Genomic DNA, 20,134 nt, shown 5'->3' on the forward strand with positions numbered 1-20,134 from the left:
TTCTGGGTCATTACCATAATAATCATGACTCTCTTCTGTTGTCCCCATGATTGGTTGTCGACCTCGCTAGGGGAAGTTCCTTGCTGGCATTTGCAGCCCTGTGGCTGTGATCTCAGCCCTGTCAGGTAGGGGGTTTGTGGATACTCTGAGCTGCTCTCATTGGGTGTCACTGAACATTGGCCCCCAAGGAGGCTGCAGAACTAGGCATGTGTCCTGTTTTTTACATTAATGGCTAGGGATAGATGAGGGAGGTCGGGGAAGAGAGATGCACAACCCCCGCTGCTTCTGCTGAGAGGGAGTTAACACTTAACATGGAACTCTCTATGGCAATGCTTAGACCATTGTGCAAATATCCACACAGCCCCCTGAAAAGGTGAGTAATTGCTTGTAGCTCCATTTTGCAGTTGAGGAAAGTGAGTCACAGAAAGATGGTGTCTTGTCCCAGGCTGCATCAGGGATCCGTGGCATAGCTAGAATCAGAACTATGGCCATCCTGGCTCCCAGCCCTTTGCTTAGCCTACTAGATGTGGCTGCAAAACTCTTGTCTATGCTCCTAAATGCTGGGCAGAGTGTTCCCATGCTCCGTGCAGTTAATGCAGCTCCATGTGTAAGAGAAGAGGCGTTTGGTGAATTAACCGCTGTTCGATAATCTCAGTGTTTCCCCCTTAGAGGGGTTGGTTGTTGTCCTTACTGGCTCTGGGCTCCTCTTCCAGAGACGAGACGTCCACCCAGCGCTCCTGAAGCAGTCAGTGTCCAAGGCTGGCAAAATGCATAAAATAAGCTCCCTGCTGGCTCGAATTTTACCTTTTTGGAAGACAGTGCCGCTTTCCACCAGATAATCTCTAACGGCGCCGATCTGGAGAGACCAGTGGCTCCAGGATACCTCGTGGCCACCCTGCTCCGACCGTCAGCCCAGGAAGGTGTATTTTAAATAAAATATCTTTTATAGAAATAGCTTGGCACAAGCATAAAACATACTGGACAAAATATATAAGGGGAGTTGACCCCCATGCAGCCCTCCAAATGTAATCCCGGAGCAGGGATAAAAAACAGCCACCAAATCCATCCCACGTGGGGCCCTCCAGTATATTCACCTGGGGGCCCCTTGTTTAACCTGTACCATAGCAGGTAACCTCCCCTGTTCGTTGAATCCAATAAGCTTCCTGGGGAGATGAGCCCCAATGTAATGTGGCAAACAGCATGGATTAGGGACTGTGAAGTGTTGAGCTCCCCAGCATAGTAATGCACACAGGAAAGCCTGGAAAATCACATGCACTGTTTAGCTTGGTTGTGGAATACAGCTGGTTGCTACAGATACAAAATTGTCTGAATCACTCCTGCGCCATGGCTTTCTGAAGCTCCCTTTGGCCACTGAAGGAAGAAATGCTGGATCAGCAGAGACCAGGCCTCTGGGGAGATGGATCTTCCAGCTCTAGTGCCAAAGATGTATTAATCTTGTGCCAAATTTCATCTGTAAGCCCACAATGCAACTGGGCTGCAGTGAAGGGTGCTAGTGCTGTTGCCTCTTGATCAAAAAGAAGCTGTGGCAAGAGCCTGAAATATCCAGTCCTTTAGGCAGCAGATGTGAAGACTACTGATAAGGCCCCTTTCCTTTATTAGCCACAAGGTCTCTTTCCAAATGAATTGCGGGCCTGTGCTCAGGCCAGATAAACTAATGGAACATTTTGTGAAAATCTAAAATAAAATTAGTACTTGTGGCACCTTAGAGACTCTCAAATCCGATGAAGTGAGCTGTAGCCCACGAAAACTTATGCTCAAATAAATGGGTTAGTCTCTAAGGTGCCACAAGTCCTCCTTTTCTTTTTGCGAATACAGACTCACACGGCTGCTACTCTGACACCTAAAATAAAATTGTGGGCCTTCATCTGGGAGGTGTTAAAACAAAGAGAAGGAGGCATAGTTGCTATTTTAATAGGACTCACCCTCCCCTCCTGTGGAACTGTCAGGCAGACCCAGGAACTAATCCCATTAAGAACTGGAGGGATATGCCGGTGGTGAAGGGTCTTCAAACACAGAGTAATTCAGGGTAAATATCAAAACCATCCAGGAGCTGCTCTCATTGGAGGTGTCCGAGAGACTCCCCGACAGCTCTGACCTCTGTCTGGCTTCTTTGCATGAACTTTATGACCCAGGTATTTCCTAAGCAAGCAAGTGAAGCAGGTCAGGAATAAGAGGCTGGGTCTATAACAAACAACAGTGTCATAACGAAGTAAAGTTTTATGTACAGATTTATTAACTCCCAGTCCATAAACTACCTCCTGTTGGTTGTATAGCCTGGGCTAGCTGGTCTCTCAGTAAAATAAATGGGCTAAATGAGAGTCCAGTCAAATATGCAAATACTTTAAGTCCCCACTTGAGCAGATTTTGATCTGTCTGACTCACACTCTATGGGTTAAAATGGAAGCATCCATCAGAAGAGGGGAGGCTGAAGTGTTGCTCACTTTTATTGCCTCCTGGGGAGCTATGAGCTAAATATTTTCCAACAGAAGATTCTGTAGTATTTGTCAAGTACCCCACTTACTCTCCATGCAGCTGGGTGTTTCATTGGTTTCCTCCTTCTCCAGGAATGGATTACTTTTCTCTCTCTCTTCCTTGCTCGTGTCCCCTTTTCTGGGATCATGACTTGTGGCTGTTGTTACAGAGACTCCAGGACAGCAGTCACATCACGGATTATGGAATGTAGCTTGTAGCCTTAACCCCATCACTTCCCATCCCCGCTCAGTAGCTCTCACACAAAGGTAGGAGAATCACACTAATCTGCTTATCTAATCGCTCACAGGAATGGCACTGGCACCAAACCAATGGCACTAGCTGATGCTGCTCCCCAAGGCAATGCAACAGCTGGAGTGATTGGGGTGTTCGGGGTACAGAAGCTGCTCTTGGCCTCTCCAGGAGACAGGGTGGGAAGGAGAAGAGAAGAGATGGGTCTTGAGCTTGTGGGGTCCTGAGAAGAATGAGGACTGAAGCTGAGGCTGCTTGGGTAACTGGAGCTTAGGGACAGGTGGGGAGAGTGTTCCAAGGCAAAACTCTTGTCTTGTCACAGCAGGTAGCGAATTCTACTGTGAGTAAATGTGCTGGGGAGAAGAATATTGTACAGCCTCTTGGCTGAGTAGCTCACGAAAGCTCATGCTCAAATAAATTGGTTAGTCTCTAAGGTGCCACAAGTACTCCTTTTCTTTTAGTTATTTAAAGTCACCATCCAGCCTCCTCAGCAGGAGGTTCTGTCTGGGATTGTGTCGGAGAGCTGGTCCTGAAAACATAGAGATATGATGCCAATCAAATGAAGTATTAAAGACTTTGGCAATAATAGTTGGTGCCTTTTGTTAAAAGAGTAACTGTAAATCGTAAAGCTCTCTGCTTTTTGCTCTGTAATTCCAGCCCTTTGCTAGAAGTGGCTTCTCAGCTGCTGCCTAGGGATGTTTAATGCTTTGCTGTTCTCTTGCTGTTTGAACCCTCTGCTGTGCCTGGCTGCCCTCCCCAAAACATTATCTGTCCTGCTCATGATGTTTTAAGGTGTTTTGTGCATGTATTTGCTCAGTGGTGTGCAGCAAATAAGCCGAGCTGGCAAGGACCATGTTCAGGCCTGAGATAGTATAGAATCATAGACTATCAGGGTTGGAAGGGATCTCAGGAGGTCATCTAATCCAACCCCCTGCTCAAAGCAGGACCAATCCCCAACTAAATCATCCCAGCCAGGGCTTTGTCAAGCCTGACCTTAAAAATATCTAAGGAAGGAGATTCCACCACCTCCCTAGATAACGCATTCCAGTGTTTCACCACCCTCCTAGTGAAAAAGTTTTTCCTAATATCCAACCTAAACCTCCCCCACTGCAACTTGAGACCATTACTCCTTGTTCTGTCATCAGCTACCACTGAGAATATTGTATAGAATATACAATATAGTACTGAGAATATAGTATATTGGCAACATTGAGTTGTTGCATGGTGTGCAGCTGGGAGCATTAGGTTGGTGTGCTCCAGTGCAAGTATAGGCAGAGACCGCAGGTGGGTGCAGGTGAGTGTAAGCCGTGAGCAGCAGGTGACCAGATGTCCCAATTTTACAGGGAAAGTCCCAATATTTGGGGCTTTGTCTTATATAGGTGCCTATTACCCCCACCCTTTGTCCCGATTTTTCACCCTTGCTATCTGGTCACCCTATTTCAGCCTGAGTGCTTGTGAGACTCAAGTCCCCTGCATGCCTCGTCCCTTTCCTGCAAGAGCATAGGATAGAAAAGGAGTGGGGCAAAACATTGGTGCGTCTCAGGAGATCTGGGTTAAGTACGGTCCTCTTCGTGCTAATGAAGTGCTGAGCTGCGCACTCCCATCATAGGCCTCATTCCTGACACTAGGTAGAAGTAACCTTGCAGCTGTGCAGCAGTATCTCACCTTATCTATGCACTCCCTATCCGTGGCCCCACGAAGTCACGGGACCTCCTTGTCAACCTTCTTCTAGCCCTGGCCAAAATGGCCATCTACAAGACCAGGGAGAGGAGGTTGGCCGATGGGGTCTCCTGTGACGGTGGGGCCTATTTCTGATCCTCTGTCCGCTCATGCATTCAGGCGGAGTTCCTTTGGACGGTGTCCGCTGGCTCCCTTGACACCTTCAAGGAGCAGTGGGTGCTGTCCGAGGTTTTCTGCTCGGTGTCCCTGTCAGGTTCCCTTTGTTTAGCCCTCTGACCTCACTCCTGTCCCTGTTTTATCTTTAGTTGTCCCCCGTACTCACTTGGAATCCTGGACCTGTGGATACTCCCCATAGGCTGGGGGGAGGTTCTTTAGTAGTTGGCAGGCTCTGCCCGCCCACTTCCTGGATCCCAATAGGATCAATGCAGGATAGGGATTCCCCACATATTCCCTGTCCTATGCAGCACTGGGCACTCTGCACTTACACATTGCTCTGCACCTCTGCTGCACAGGGACAAGTCCAAGAAAATCTTGTTGCAAGGTGGGAAGCGCCAGTGTTCCTAAAGCTCTGATGCCCAGAGCAGTACAAAGCGTGGTTCTCCTGCCTGGTGGTGGGGTCTGTCTTCTGGGACAGTTCCAAAAAAGAGGCTGGAGGTGGGTGTACAAACCCCTCATGGGGCTATTTTCATTTGAAGCCTTGATCTCATGTATTTGGGAAATTTGCAGTAGGTAGGGTCTGTGACTGGGATTTTAAATTGAATTTGGGCGTAGAGGGCTTGCAGCCTTGTATCTGCAGCTTGGCAGCCTAGACTAGAAGAGGGTGAAGGAATGGCATGGGGGAGGGAGGTTGGGGGCATGATGCTTAAGAACCTGGTTACTTCAAATGGGCTACAGAATTGGAGCAAGCAACAATTACTAATGGTTAAATTGTGAACTTCTGTATTGGCCTCACATTACAACCATACTTACGAATGTGCATGTCAGGAAATGCATAAGTTAAACTGTGGCTCCACTCTGCCAGGTGGCCTGGTGGAGGGTTCATGGTTGTCATGTCTTTGTCAGGTCCGTACCGAATGTGCTCACTTTGCAACTAAAATGTTTTTTTCTAACTGCCGGTTCAGCAAACTGCATTTGGGCTCTTTCTTTCTCACATGACATCCCTAAAGAAAGGTGCTGCAGGCCCAATGCTGCGATCCCTGTGTAACCCCACTGTGACCTGTGGGTTTGCACAGGGGTAGCAGATTGGCCTCCTCTGTGAAAGAGTGGGAAGCTGGCAGAGTGATTTTGGTGAGGGTCCCTCACCTTTGGGGCTCACGCCTCCACGTTTAGAATAGACCTTATTTATTGACCCAGCAGAGCTCTTTTTGTTTTTCCTCTCTGGGAGGCACTGGGAGTACTCTGATGGGAAATGGAGTGGTTGTATGTTAATTGTGGGGCAAAGAGGGACCTATTTTTAAAATGTGCCAGTGAGTACCTAAAGCAAAGGCCAGATGGCTCCTTTTCATGGAAGGAAATTGATTGATTAATTTCAATGGAGTAAAGCGTTCAATTGGTGAAAGGACTAGAAGCCAGCTCCTCTGGGATAGCTGTTTTGGCTCTGCAGGGGTCATAGGAACATAAAGCTGAACATGCATGTGCCTGTGTGCGTGTGTGGTGTTTTTTGCAGTTGAAATAATCAGCTCTGACTCTGCTACCCACTCTGTGGGGTGAGAAGGGGCTATCTGTACTTAGTTGCTTTTCAGAGCCGAAACACACTCCTAACAGTGGACTATCCAAGAGCTGTACAGTGTGTCTTTACTTATTCCAGCGAGAACTGCCTTGTGACCACACACAAATCATCTTCTATTAATGCACCTCGCCACTTACATGGAATGGCTTTGCAGCTGGAAGCTCTTTTTCAGTGGGAGTTAAATTGACTTAATGGCAGTGTGAATGCTTCACCCTCCAGTATAACGATGCCAGTACTGTTAGTCCTTTCACTGCTATCCCATCCAGCATCAATTCACATCTGAAGTTAGCAGTGTGTTTAGTTTTCTGTGTTCCACTGCTCTTGAGACATTTGGACCAAATGTCCCCTTCTCTTTAAATGCTATGTGCAGATGTCCAGGGATCTCTATTTGTGACTTGCTTTCATTACAAGTACATGGAATCTGAAGCCATCACAATCATCTTGTGTTAGCGTCCCATAGCAGTGTCAACTAGCTCATATTACCATGCTGTATTATAGTGGGTGCAGGTAGCATCACAGTGTATAACTGAGGCTGGCTTACAGCATCCATTCTAACCTTTCTTTTATAGTTTGCTTGCACTTTGATGTGTTGCTTTCTGAAACAAATGCCTTTTATGGGTAAAATTTTCCATGTTGGGTCTCGGCTCAGCAATGAAATTTTCAACAAAGATTTTAAGCAACATCTGTTCAGAAGTATGTTAAGAATTTTTTTCATCAAACAAAAATGCCTGCCTAGAATTTTGAACGTGCATGATTCCAAAATAGTAGAAATGATTTTGTTCAAACTTGGCTTGTTTTGTAGATCTCCTTGAAACTTACAATTCATGCCAAATCTAAAGACTATGTGGAGTGCATTAAAATGTACTCTACAGTAGGTTTTGTAAAAAATTCCAACTTTTTCTATTGGATGACAAATAGCTGATATCAATAGACCATATTTTTAAATATGAGCACAAGGATGCTTCAGCTTTCAGCCACAATTCTTTCTCAACCGTAATGCTAGTTTTTTCCCCCCCATAGAACATGGTCCTGTTGTACTTGAAAATGCTACACATGTAATACAGGGTGAGTCAGCGTTGCTGTGAGGAAACAACTGTATTTCCTGAGTTAGGGTGTTTAAAGGTCCTGCTTTCCTGATGTAGCCATGTTGGCAGGCTTGGTTGAAGCATGGTTCTATCTTGCAGTGAGATGACACCTTCACTGTGTCCTCAATGGCACTGGAACCCTGTTAAGGTGCCATTTACACTGCATGATAGAACCTTGTTTTGGCTGCTTGTCGGTGACAACTTTGTGTTTTATTGTGCGTGCATGTGTCTGGGTGTGGCGGTATTTCTGACAGTGTGCTGAGGTCTAGCCAAAATCCTCTTAGCTCTGGTGAGGGCCCTGACTCAGGGTTGAGATACTTGCTTAGTGGAAAGCTTGGATTCCATCATCTCCCTGGCTCACCAGGGCCGCACAACTTCAGCTAACTATCTGGTTCTAGTGAAATATTGCAGCTAGCAAAACTCCTTGAATGTTACTGAATTTTACTGGGCAAGGACAGGGCATGGGAAGAATATTCCCAAGCACGTTCTCTCCCTCTTGCCACTCCCTGGAGATTACATGCCTCTTTGCTCTGCTGACCTTTCATGTTAGCAATGTGGCAAGTAGTCAGCATCCCCTGCCCCAAATCTCTGCGCAGGCAGTTTCCACACCTCATTCCCAGTGGCGGTATCTCCATCTATCCCCACTGCATGTGCCTGCTTGTGTGCGTTGCCTTTTCCCTTTCCCAAGATTGTGTAGCCATGTGTGTGTTTGCAGGTTTACTAACCCTTTGTTCCTATAGCTCAAGAAGAGGTGAAAGGTAAGTGGGGATGAAGCTGTGATGGGTTTGGTTTCAGACTCTACTGGCTCCCTGTTCATTTAAAGCCCCAGTTCAAAATCACCAATGGCCTCCCTGACCAAGCTCCCAGAGCTCGACTCTGCTGCCCTCCCAGCATATCTGACTTTGACCTCTTCTCTCCCTGCCAACACTCTTCCCACTGCTGGTGAGAGAGCCTTCCCCTCTGTAGTTTCTGCTGTCTGGAAAAGCATCCTTCCATCCCGCTGACTTGCTGACGCTCTCCTGATCTGTCTCCTCCCCTTGAGCTATTATTATTTAACTCTGTAAAAGCTTCTGGGCTGCAGTTTGTATGAAAGATACTACACAAAATAAAGCTATGTTTGTATCTCTTGCTTCTAAGCTGCCTGGTTTTCTCTTGAACTGTGGGGAGATGCGAACCTCTTTCCTGTGTGTTTCTGACCATGGCTCCTGGCTTGGACTTGTCTCACGCCACAGGAAGATAACTGCTTAGCGCTACCACACTCTGCCTGTACCTGCTGTGTCCTGAGGCCACCAAGGTCTCTTCGGTTTGTTTCTGCTTCAGGGAGCCCTGTAGAGCCTGCCTTAAATGGTGCAGAGGGGGGTGCCTAGAAGGAAATCCTGGGGTAACTCTCAGTGGAACATCCTGGGATCTCTTACTGGCAGGGCTGTGGTAAAGGGCTTATGGGGCAGCTGCCTTTCTGACTCCTGAATGGGGAGGAGCTGGGTTCCACTTTTGCCTCTAGGTCTAATATGCTGGCCTAGCAAACACACCTATTTGGGGAGGGCCCAGACCCATATGCCTCTCTAAAGGGCAGCAGCCTACAATACCTGCCTGTCTCTCTTCCTCTGAGCACTCCAGACAAACAATGAAAGAAGAGACCTCCTTTCAGACAGGCCCAGGAGGGTTCTCCAGGCTAAAGTCCTGTCCAGCGCTTGTGGGATGTTGAAGTGTCTGGTGTACTTGGATAAGACAACGCAGCAGTGGCTCCATGCAGCACTTTACCCTGCAAGCCAGGCCTAGGTTAGGAGTAGCTCCTCTGAAGCAGGGTAAGCTCTATGGCAGGAAGCTTTGTTCCAGGGACTGTGCATAGTGCTGAATGCCAGTCTGTTGAACAGTGCCCCTTCTCTTGGGTTCTGTTCTCTGTCCAGAGCACAGGCCCATTGAAGGCTCCACTCCCAGCCAGTAAAATTCAGTGAGTTGCCTTATGTGACAATGGCAGTTAAGTTATCTCGTTGTTACTGAAGGGCTGACACCAGAAGCACAGGCAGCAGCAAGGGCCACAGCAGTAAGGAGAGGTGCCTACCCTTCTGTTACAACAACCCTGAAAAGTCAGGGTGGCATAGGAAGACACTGCTGCTGGGGGGGGGCAGGATTTTCCTTTAGGCCTGTGTGGGGTTGTCTTATAAGGGCTGAGTTCTGGCTCTCCCAGTCGTTCCCTAGGGAAATAGGAACATAAGACTGGAAAGGACCTCCTGGGTCAAATCCAGTCCCCTGCTATTGCAACCCTGTCATACAATCCTGTTCATAAATTTATAAAGCTCTATTTATTGGGTGGTTTGTCCCCAGCACCCCTTCCATCTCATGGCCAGGGAGCTTTTCTAATTAATCAGCCTAAATTTTTCTTCTAAAAGGCTTAATATAGTTGTTTTCTTTCTTCTGATGAATCAACATAGTATTTAAGCGCTGAGATGGGCTGGAGGTGCTAGCCCTGAGGCCTGAAGCAGGTAGGGTGGGGAGAGGGCAAGCAGTGTGAGCACTCAGCTTTGAGTTGGGCAGGGGGAGACCAGCACACCAGGGCTGAAGTTCCTGTCCTGTTTAAATACACCAGGATGCACCGTATGCCGCTTCTCCCCCACCACAGGGTGCATTTTGCCTCCCTTCCCCCAAGTGCTGCTCTGCACTTCCCCACTTGGAAGCTCCATTTGCAGTGGAGGTGGAGTCTTTTCTCTAGCTGAGCTGGCTTTGTGGGGCAAGACCCAGGTCCACAGAGCTGCCATGACTATGTATTTACAATAGCCCAGGGGGCTGCTCAAGAGGAAAGGGGCCCCTGCTCTGCCTGTTCCAATACCCCTCACCTGAGCAGTGGAGCTGTCTGGGGTGAGGGAGCTGGTGCAATCTTAGCTGAGCTCTAAAGAGGATGGTCTTAGCTATTGTTCCTTGGGGCCTCTCCTTGCCTCTGCAGATGTCTGACCCTCATGCATGATTTGTTGAGGATCTCAGGAGTATCCCAGCCTTTGGGCTCCAAGGCCTGTACTGAAGCCCAGCCCTAGCCACCTGGTGCTCTAACCATACCCCTTTTCTCTGATTTTGCAGAAAGCGCTGGAAGAGGTGCCTGGGGACAACATTGCTCCTGTGGTCCTTGATGAATCAAAGTTGTGAAGGGGTGGCAGAGCTGGGAGACACTGCCTACCAACCCCCCCTTCCCATCTTTGTCACTTGCAGTATCCTTCTGGTTCCCGCACAGCATGGCATTGGGGGCAGCATCAGGGCCGGAGTCCAGAAAGCTGCTCATGGAGCCATCGGAAGGAACAGATCAGCCTGGGTTTCTCTCATCAGTCTGCTTTCCCCTCTGTGTCCTGCTGTGGGAGAACCTATTGCTCAGCAGGAAAGCTTCAGTGGAGCTCCGAGCCCCGAATCTGTTTGCTTGGAGCTCAGAGGAGCAGGGGCTGTGAGTCCAACACAGTACTTGGTATTTGGAGCCCACGGTGGCATTCCTCAAGTGGCCTTCCTCTCCCCTTCCAGAGAAGCTGTACGGTGGGTAGCCAAGTGCATCCTCTGAAGGAACCTCTTGGTGGAGAGAGAACTAGACCGCACTGGCTTTGTGTCCAGCCCTGCTCTGAGTTGTGACTCTTGCTCTGGAAATGATGGGTCTGCCCTGTATTCATAGTGACTGGAGCAGGTGGTTCACCTGGCCATAGTGTGGGGGGATGGCTCAGGCCCTCACGCTTCCCCAGGCTCTGCAAATCATGTGACAACTGTGGCGTTCCCATTTTTGTACAGGGACCTCCTAGCCCAGCAGATTTTTAGTCTGTGGACTAATGTGATTTTCTATTTTAATCAAACTTCCCTGATGTTTTTTGAAATTTTGTAGAGTAAAAATTTGTAAGAGGACTGGGGAAGCACCAATATGTGCCCTGGCCAGAGCCCAACTGTCAGTCACATCGTTTGAGGCCAGGGCCTGGCACTGGGGCATGTGTGCAAAGTGCACCGGGGTCTAGCCCACCTTATAGTTGACACCAGCCTTCAGGGCTACTGTGACAACACTACTGAGTTAGATTGTGAGCTCCTTTGGCCAGGAACCCTATCCTCTTCCTTGGCTGGAAAGCACTTTACACAAGCGCAAGGTTGGTGCTATAAAAATAATACACATTTTGTGGGAGCCCTCTGCTGGTACAGAGAGGAGGAGCTGTGCTCCTGCTTCCCCTCCTCTTACTCAACTAGCTTTGGGAGGCAGGCTCAGGTTGCTTTAGCACAGGGCATCCCAAACTTCTTTTCATAATTCGGAATCACATCATCTGAGTGTCTTGTGGATACTTTCGTTCCCACTCACCATGAGCCCCACCAGTTGCTGTTGCCTGCTCTTCCACTCATGAGCACTGACCTCATCTCTCTTCCCAGCTGCAATCGTGTAGTTTGCCTCCCTTTTATTATCCCTGCCGCCCCCCTCCTCCCATTGGGTGAGAGCCACCTAGCAATTTCCAGTCAGTCACATGACAAAGATTAGGAAAACAGTGATAGGTATTTTGACGTGTCCTGAAAAAGTTAATCATGCTCACTGCCTTTGCTCTCCATTTTATCTCCCCTCCCATCTGTTTTGTTCCTCTGCCCCTTTCCCTAGCTGCACGTTTCCCAGCCACCTAGTCCTTTGGTTCCCCTGCTCCCCTCAATATATTTCTTTGGGCATCCTATCTTGCTGGTGGCTGGCAACTCCAGGCCCCTGGCTCGGTGGAAGCAGTTCCTGTTTCCTCTCCTTCGCAGTAGCTGTAGCCTCTAGAAGCAGCAGTTAGGCTGGCACCTCATGTCCATCTGCTTCTGCAGGCCTCCAGGTGCCTCTGTTCAGTAAAGAGCCTAGACACTTGCTGAAGTCACTGGAAACAAGGAGAGCTGTCACCACAAGACCTGTCATCTTTCTGGACCACCAGAAAGTGCTGTGCAGGCTGTAGTTTTGGAGCCATTAGACTGATACTCGATAACGCAGAGTCTGCCCCTGGACCAGTGTTGTCTTCCCTCTATCTCTAAGTGGCCTTCCTCCACCAGTTACCTTGATTTATTATAACACAATTTTGGGGATTGTTGAAGTGGCTCAACCCTGTGTGATCTCAAAAGGCCTTGGGAAAATGTTCACTGGATTCCTTGTATTTTTAAATATAATTTGTATTTAATAGTTATATTGGTGCAGCTGTGTGACAGTTGTCCATAAGTAATCTACCCCCAGGGAGCCTACCATTGGCAATGCTGTAAAGATGGAGCATACCATGCAGCTGTGTGAGCCCCCTAATAAAAACGCAGAGGGACAGGCCCACATGGTACACAATGGGCATTATTTGGTTAACACACCTTCCTACACAATCCCCTCTCACTGGAACTGCTGTGGTGGTTACACTGAATAGGGCAGGGGCTCCTGGGCCAGAGAGCAGAAGCAACTATCTGTCTACTAGTGCCTATTCTCCCCCACATCCTCTAATATCCTCACTCCCTCTTCTGCACAGCCCCCCTGCCCTGATAACTCCCACCCCCTGCTTTCCCCATCTTGGGCCTGGCCCAGACCCTCTCTGCTTTCACAAGGAGCACATTATGCACAAAGCCTCTGCTGGGAGCTGGATGGCAGCCACATTAGAGGAAGGAAAGGAACAGCTGGGTTCATTTCATTCTCCCTCATAAGCTAGGGAAAGGGGAGGAAGCAGCAATAGATTTCCATCGCACTTCATGTCCATACAGTGCGAGCAGTCAGGCTGCGGAGCAGGAGATTGGAGGGAGGCCTTGGCCAGGTAGGAGGGCTGACTTACCCTCCAGGGTGAGGTGGGCTAAAGGTGGCTGCTCCTTGTCACTCAGGCTGGGTCTTCCTCTCTCTAGTAGAAGGCAAGACTCTGCACATTCCACAGTTTTCTATTGTTTATTACAAACTGCCCCGTGAACATAGACACATACAAAACACAGCAGCACCAGGGGCTGGACTTGGTGTCTCCTCCCACACAGATCTCCAGCAGATCATGGATGGCTCTACTTCTCCTCCCTGCAGGTGCCCTGGGAGGAGAACTATGCTGGGCATGGCTGGGAACTGGTCCCCTTGCCAGCCTGGGAGCTGAGAATGTCTCAGGCAATGCCTACAGTGGGACAGCCCCCACAGGCTTGGGGCTAGGTTTTTATCACTGGTCATCATTAAAACACTGCCTGTACAGGTGAAATCAATTGCTAATGAAGAGTGATTAATGAGAAGTCAAACAATCATGTGACTGCAGGGGGGCAGGAGCTAGAGAACCAGAGGGGGGGCCAGGGAGGTAAGCTGGCAGGAGTTTGGCAGGGGAGATGCAGATGCAGCGGGCAGGTGATTCTAACATATGTGGGACCCTTGGCTTCAGTTTTTCTTCTTGTTTCGTGACAGTGCTTCCATGTCCAGGTACTGCAGCCCAATCAACATGCCCAGGATGGAGAAACCTGAGACACAGATGGAAAGCAAGTGGGTGCCAGAAACACTGCCCATAGGAAGGGAACTTTACCTCTCCCCACTCCCCTCATCTGAGCTCTACCCCAGCCTCCTAGCTCTCAGGGGAATCATGGAGTGAGCTGTACTTACTTGCCACCATCAGGGGTGCCAGGACACCAATCGTTGGGGCTGCTGTGCCGTACACAAACACTTCAGAGAGAAAGTGGCCCAGGGCTATGAGGAAGGTCAAGAGTGTGATGTGATAGAGGCTGCCAAGAGCAGAGAGAAACAGAGAGCAGTTAGTGGGTAGCATGGAGGGGGGGGGGGCGGCACAAGCCTAGCAGGGAAAGGGAAAGAGCAGGATGGAGAGAGCCAGCCCAGTCCATCCTCACACTGTGGAGTGAGATCCAATTCCAGCCTAGCAGCGGCAGGATGGGGAAACCTCAGACAAGTCCCTTCCCAGCCTCTTTGGTGCCTGAGGCATTTTCTCTCACAAACTTCCTTGTGCCCACAAAAGTGTTAGAGCATTTTTTACATGGTGAAAGTTACCTGTTGTTGACAATACGTTGTCCTAACCCCTGCCAATCAAGGCTAAAATGGCAGCTGCAAGTGCAAACGTTACTGTCAAGGAAGGGGCCTAGAGATGAGTGTAGGATGCTTTCAGTAATGAGAGCGTAAAGGCTCGGTCCTGCCTACACTAAACCCAAACAGTTCCCAACTCCCATTGGAGAGCTCTGGGAAGATCTGATAATTTCCTAATGTTGACCCTTCCTTATTCTGTAAAGTGACTATGTACCGCTGGCCTCTTCTCGTTTTGCTGGGCCCTTCCTATCTTGGTAGCAGTGTCAGAACTGCCAACTTCTGTGACCAGTGGTGCTGGAACTGGGGGTGGAACACCCCCGGCTTGAAGTAATAATAACAAACACCAAATACATGGTTTCCATCAGCAGCACCCCCACTGCAAAAATCGTTCTAGCACCCCTCTCTGTCACTAAAATAAGTCTTGGCAGCTTTTTACTCCTGTTAAGCCAGCTGAGAGAGAATGAGTTGGATTCTCTTCCAGCCAATACATCATAGTAAAGGATTCTGCTGAAGTTCCAATCCGGTACATCAAAACGGCTAGAATGGGGCAGCACAGGTGGCATCGAGGACAGAATCTGTCCTGATGAACCTTCCCTGCTGATGATGTGCAAAAAGGAAAGCATCCCGCTTGACTCTCACAGCCCAGGGTGAGTTTTGAGAAGAAATGAGAAGAAAAAACATCTTTTTATTTGTAAACAGCAAATATGATATGGACCTCACTGCGACACAAACATGGGGCCAATAAGGCATTTTACAGCTTTTTGCAGGAGAATGGCACTTTAAAAAAGGAAATCTGAGTTGATCTGGGAGTACTAAGCAGGTTAGGCAGGCAGGATAAGAGATACTGTGGAGTCAGTGGGGAGGGCAGGATCGCCCAGTGCACTGGGAAGAGAAAGTGGTCAGTCTGAAGCACAGAGCTGTATTGGGCTGAGAAGGAGGTAGGGGAGGCAGAGCCTTTATTCCTGGGAGTATGAGGCAGCTCCAGAAGACCAGTGCCCAGGGTGGTGTCCAGCCCCCTGGGACTTTTGGGAGGACAGCACAGCCCATCTGTCCAGAGGAAGAAATGATGAGAGAATGTCTCAAAGGAGAGCAGGGGCAATGGGAACTTAGCCTTTAAGGACAAGCATCACCTCCTTGTCCCAAAGCTGTTCAGTGAGGGGGCACCACAGGACCATCTTCTGATGTTGCAGGAAGGGGTCCAGCTGTAGGCAGGTTTCATGGAAGCAGAGGAGATCAAGCTCATCATCAAACAGAAGTGCACGGACATGCATGGATTGCCATTGTAGGGGCAGATGGGGATGAGGCATATGTGTGCGCACAAGGGGGCTGGTATGAACTTGAGGGGACAAGGGATTGGGAAATGGTGGAGGCACCCCATAATACAAGAAGAGAAGCTGATTTGGGCTGCTTCTGGCCTGGAGCAGTCCGCAAATCCAGCACCTAAGTTGATGTTGTACCTGAGCTCTGCTGCCCTCTAGGGGCCACAACTGCAATTTGCTGCAGATTCCATTAGAACACAAAACCCTTCCAAGAAACAACCAGCTGCTCAGGCTGTGCCCCCTCCATGGCAACTCCCAGCAGCCCCCTAACCCACAGACCAACTGGCCTGAGTTCACCCCCTCTACAAATATACCCAGCAGAGAGAACCACCAGCCTGCCACCTCCACCGCACACAGTCATTCATCCAGTGTGTACTAGAGATACAAATGGAAGTCACCTTGCTCTGACACTACTGCCAGACCGAAGTTCCCCTATTACTAGAGGAATAAACAGCCAGCCTCACTGCCCATCCAACATAGGCTATCCCCTCTAGTTACAAAGACAACCACCAGCTGACGCTGGCCCCAATCAAGACAGCCCATGTGTATGTGCTCCCTTCAGACCCACAGCTGGGTACATGGCACATGACTTGGGATGAGTTGCCATACAATCCTTAACAAACAGGTGCCATGCACCAATATGATGGCAGTGTTGCTAAGCACCCAGTATCACCAGGGTAGTGAGGCCACCAGGCTGAGGGTTCCAGAATGAGGATCAGAAACATAACAGCGGTTCTCAACTGGGGATCTGTGAACCCTCTCAAGGGGGCTGCAGGGCCCCGCAGCGGAAGCCCTGATCCCCAGCGCCCCCTACAGGGCTGAAGCAGTGAGGCGCAGGGCTGAATCCTGGAGCCCCAAGCCCTTGTGCTCCCGGTGGGATAGAAGCCCTGAGTACATGGACAGAGTTAGGGACATGGAGGGCTCCCCCACGCCAACTGCAGCACAAGATCATGGCAGTTCCCGGGAGCAGCTCCACACCTCCCCTGCCCCTCCTCTCCCTGCCCAGGTCGGAGGCGGGAACCCGAAGCTGGAGCCAGGCAGTGAGAGACAGCTGCTACTCTGGCTGGTGCATGGTGCAGGCAGCAGCAGCATTTCTTCCACTCCTGCTGGTGCCCCAGCTTGAAGCTGCTTCTCGGCTCCCAGACACCTTTGCTCCTGTAGAGGCAGCCGGTAAGAGCCCCCAGGTTGGAGAGACCCGGCTCTGTGACTGGCAGATCCCTCTGGAACAGGGACTGCAGGGGAATCCTCCCAGCACACAGCCCCTAATACCGCTCTCCCTACACCAGGGATGGGCAAACTACGGCCCGCAAGCCGGATCTGTCCTGCGGGATTGCCACCCCTGTGGCGCCGTGGGCCCCGCACCACTCCCAGAAGCAGCCAGCACTACGTCTCTGTGGCCCCTGGGGGGGGGTGGTAGACGGCTCCGCATGCTGCCCTCACCTGCAGGCATTGCCCCCCAGAGCTCCCATTGGCCAGGAATGGGGAACTGGGGCAGCAAGGACATGGTGCTGGCTGCTTCTGGGAGTGGCGGGGGGCCAGAGCAGGCAGGGAGCCCGCCTTAGCCCCACTGCCACTGCAGAGACACTCTAGGTAAGCAGCACCGGGCCAAAGCCCACACCCCAAACCCCAACTCCCTGCCCCAAGCCCCCTGCCGCACCCCAACCCCCTGCCCTGAGCCCCCTGCCCTGAGCCCCCTCCTGCACTCCACACCCCTCCTGCACCCCAACCCCCTGCGCTGGGCCCCTCTCGTACACCCGCACCCCTCCTGCGCCCCAACCCCTTGCCCTGAGCCGCTTTCTGCACAGTGCATCCCCTCCCGCACCCGGCACTCCCTCCCTCACCCCAACCCTCTGCCCCAGCCCTACATTCATGGCCCTGCATGCCATTTCCCCATGCAGATGTGGCCCTCGGGCCAAAAAGTTTGCTTGCCTCTGCCCTACACCCTGAGTTACTCCTGCCCTGCACCCTGAGCTACCTCCCTGCCAGCACACAGTCCAGTTACCCCCTCCAAGTTGAGCTACCCCATCTGCGCACAGCCCCTAGTGATGCCCTACCTCCACCCTGAGCTGCCCTCACACAGCCCCTAGCATCCCCCTCCCTCCACCCTAAGCTGTTTTCAAACTTTTTGAGCTAAGCCCCCCACCTTTGAGTTATAATATTTGGTTGCATGCCCCACCCCTCCCCCCCTTGAACCCAGACAGGCTGGGTGGCCTGCTGAGGTGAGTCAGGGGGTAGAGGTGGTGCTACCTTGCTGGACTCCACCATGCGGAGGTGGCTCAAGCCCCACTGGCCCCTGCCCCCACAAATAGAAGTCACACCACACCTATGCCTGAAGCCTCCCCACCCCGGCTGAGCCCTTGGAGGGAAAAAAGGCTGAGAACCCCTCCATTATAGGGCTTAAAAGGCCATGTCACACCTGGTAATTATTAGCTTGATCTGACAGTTGGGTTCAAGTGAGCAGCCCTTCCTCCTGTGATTCAGGGAGCAGTAGTTAAACCTCTTACTCCAAGAGCTGCCCCATAAAGGATACTGAGAGAGCAGAGATTAAGATGATTCAAGGGAAGACTGTCTACCCCTACCCAAAGAGGGGCCCAATAAGGGGATTTCAGGAAGCAGTTATTGACAACCCCCAAAGCTGCCCCATAAGAGGACAGAAGAAAGCTGTTATAGCAGTGACAAGTGAACACTGTAGGGAAAATGGGACACCCCTTCTCTGGTGTTTCCCTTACATACGTCTTGTTGCGGATGTCAATGGCACAGCAGCAGCGAATCACTGATGAGAGCAGAGTCCAGATGCCAAAGGTCCGAGCTTGGAGACCATTCACTGTGCAGAGAAGAAGAAACAGATGAGGAAAATGAATGCTCTCTCCCATGAGCTACCATCTCTGCAGGCTGAGCAAAGTGGTGGAGGGAAGGAAGAACATGAGATCTCCTCCCAGCTAGTGCAATTACTCTCTCCTACTTGCTGTGGGTGTAACAAGATTTCCCAGATGATTAAAGGGCAGCTGAGTGGGTGTTTCTGTAGCTGCTGGGAACCATGCATCCTTTCTAGTAACCACAGACCTTAAGGGAAAAAGGAACCAAGGCTGGTTCCAGCCCTAAAGAAGTTGTACTAAGATCACTGAGTTAAAAGTGCATTGCTGTGGGTGCTGAACAATGCTGTCTGCTGCCTGGAACTGATGAATAGCAGCATTTGCAGGCTTGGTGAGAGGGTTGTATCTAGTGCCAACCCTTCTGGAGAAAGGGTTCCAGATCTTGGCCAGCAGGTGACCTAAGGCTGTAGAAGATGGTATAGTGGAGACAGGTTGGCACTCTCCAGAGAAGATCAGGGCTCACTGCTGAAGAAGGGATAGTGCTGGTTGCCCTTGTAAGTTTGGGCTAGCATATGGCTTACAGGAGGTTAAGACCCGAAATGTGGCTCACTTCTGAGATGTAGACAAAAGTCCTCCAGGACTTGGGGCAGGATGTTGATACATGAGGTATAGCGGATATGGTAATGCCTCCTGATGGGCAGGAAGGGCAACGTGGGCTCCTTACCAAGGCTGGGTGTGCCCGTGTACAGCTTCTCGGAGAGGAAGCTGTGATCACGAAAGCTCTGCAGTGTATTCCCCATCGCAATGATGGATACCATGACCAGCCAGCTGCGCAACACATTCAGAAAACGGCTCATGATGCTCTAGTACCTGCTCCTGGGGACAAAGGCAGGAGATCAGCATCACAAAACAAAACCACATGGATTCCACCCCCTAGAACACTTCCACTTAAACCAGGGTCCAGGCTTTTCCACAGAAAGTCCCTGTCTCTTCCCAGAGATTCCCATAAAGAGACCAGCCCCTACCAGATATGAGCTGCACTACACCCCTCGTAATGCAAAGGTAGAAATCTGTATGTCCATCAAAAGGGGATGGAAAAGCATGATGCTGTCTCACTGTGGGAGGTCACTCATCCTCTGGGTCCTGGGCCAAACTTGACCAAGTAGGTCCTGTTCACAAACTTTTGGTGCATCCTCTCCACCTTCCTCTCTCCCCGATTGGCAGCATCAGCTTGCCACATAGCCCCAAAGAGAGACGTCTGCAAAACTGATAGTGTACTGAGCTCCCTGTATGGCAAAGCTGGGCACTGACCCACACAACACCAAGGCTTGGACTCCCCCATTAATGCATCCTACTCGCCAATGCCAGTGTAGAGATTTGCACTCCCCGCTCCACTGTCCCAAGGCTGCACCCCACTTCACTTCCTCCTGCCCCATCCCCTCCCTGCCCCAAATCTCTCACACAAGTCCCCCAGCCCCTTTCTGCCCTGACTCCCATCACCTCCCTGTTGCCCTTCCCCAACAGATCCCCGGAGCCCATCCATGCTCCAGCCCTCCCACGATCTCCCCTGCACCGCATCCTCCGACCAGCCCTCATGCCACTCCACACCTGCTCACAGCCCCACCGACTCCCCACTGTTATGCAGCAGCAGCCCGCCCCTAGGAGCTCGGCGTATTGATTGGTTACCTGTTAGCCCTGCCCTTACTCTGATTGGCTGTTAGACCCATCTCTACTCACACGCCATGTGGATTGATAGGTCAGTGTCCGAATCAAAGACACTA

General features: G+C 50.6%; 2 protein-coding genes across 13 annotated transcripts in view; one reads left to right on the forward strand and one right to left on the reverse strand.

Moving 5' to 3' along the window:
- FLVCR2 (FLVCR choline and putative heme transporter 2) overlaps positions 1 to 13,648 on the forward strand; it is a 66,310-nt gene extending 52,662 nt beyond the window's left edge. For 2 of the 11 annotated variants that reach the window (XM_073349226.1, XM_073349231.1), the window contains exon 10: positions 714 to 8,460. In XM_073349226.1, coding sequence (XP_073205327.1) covers positions 714 to 839 — 126 coding nt within the window. In that variant the 3' untranslated portion in view covers positions 840 to 8,460. Of the gene's footprint in view, positions 1 to 713; positions 8,540 to 10,308 lie in introns of those variants that run through there. The other 9 variants (XR_012159501.1, XR_012159496.1, XR_012159498.1 and 6 more) reach the window with 9 other exon arrangements.
- Positions 13,095 to 20,117, reverse strand: ERG28 (ergosterol biosynthesis 28 homolog). Of its 2 annotated transcripts, none has more exons than XM_073349233.1 (5): positions 20,040 to 20,117; positions 19,078 to 19,229; positions 18,274 to 18,364; positions 13,790 to 13,908; positions 13,095 to 13,650 (listed from the first exon to the last, which is right to left on the reverse strand). In XM_073349233.1, the coding sequence occupies exons 2-5, from the start codon at positions 19,208 to 19,210 to the stop codon at positions 13,571 to 13,573; spliced, it is 423 nt and encodes a 140-aa protein (XP_073205334.1). In that variant the 5' UTR covers positions 19,211 to 19,229; positions 20,040 to 20,117; the 3' UTR covers positions 13,095 to 13,570. The 2 variants fall into 2 exon arrangements, with proteins under 2 accessions (XP_073205334.1, XP_073205333.1); XM_073349232.1 differs by lacking the exon at positions 20,040 to 20,117 and adding an exon at positions 19,962 to 20,021.
- Between the last annotated feature and the right edge of the window lie 17 nt (positions 20,118 to 20,134).

The sequence above is a fragment of the Lepidochelys kempii genome, chromosome 6 (assembly GCF_965140265.1).
Source record: "Lepidochelys kempii isolate rLepKem1 chromosome 6, rLepKem1.hap2, whole genome shotgun sequence".
Lineage (NCBI taxonomy): Eukaryota > Metazoa > Chordata > Testudines > Cheloniidae > Lepidochelys > Lepidochelys kempii.

Coding starts and splice junctions, on each gene's coding strand:
- ERG28 (XM_073349233.1), bottom strand. CDS start 19,210: ATGAGCCGTTTTCTGAATGTGTTGCGCAGCTGGCTGGTCATGGTATCC. Junction 18,365..19,077: donor CACGGGCACACCCAGCCTTG/GTAAGGAGCCCA, acceptor TTCTCTGCACAG/TGAATGGTCTCCAAGCTCGG. Junction 13,909..18,273: donor ATTGACATCCGCAACAAGAC/GTATGTAAGGGA, acceptor TGCTCTTGGCAG/CCTCTATCACATCACACTCT.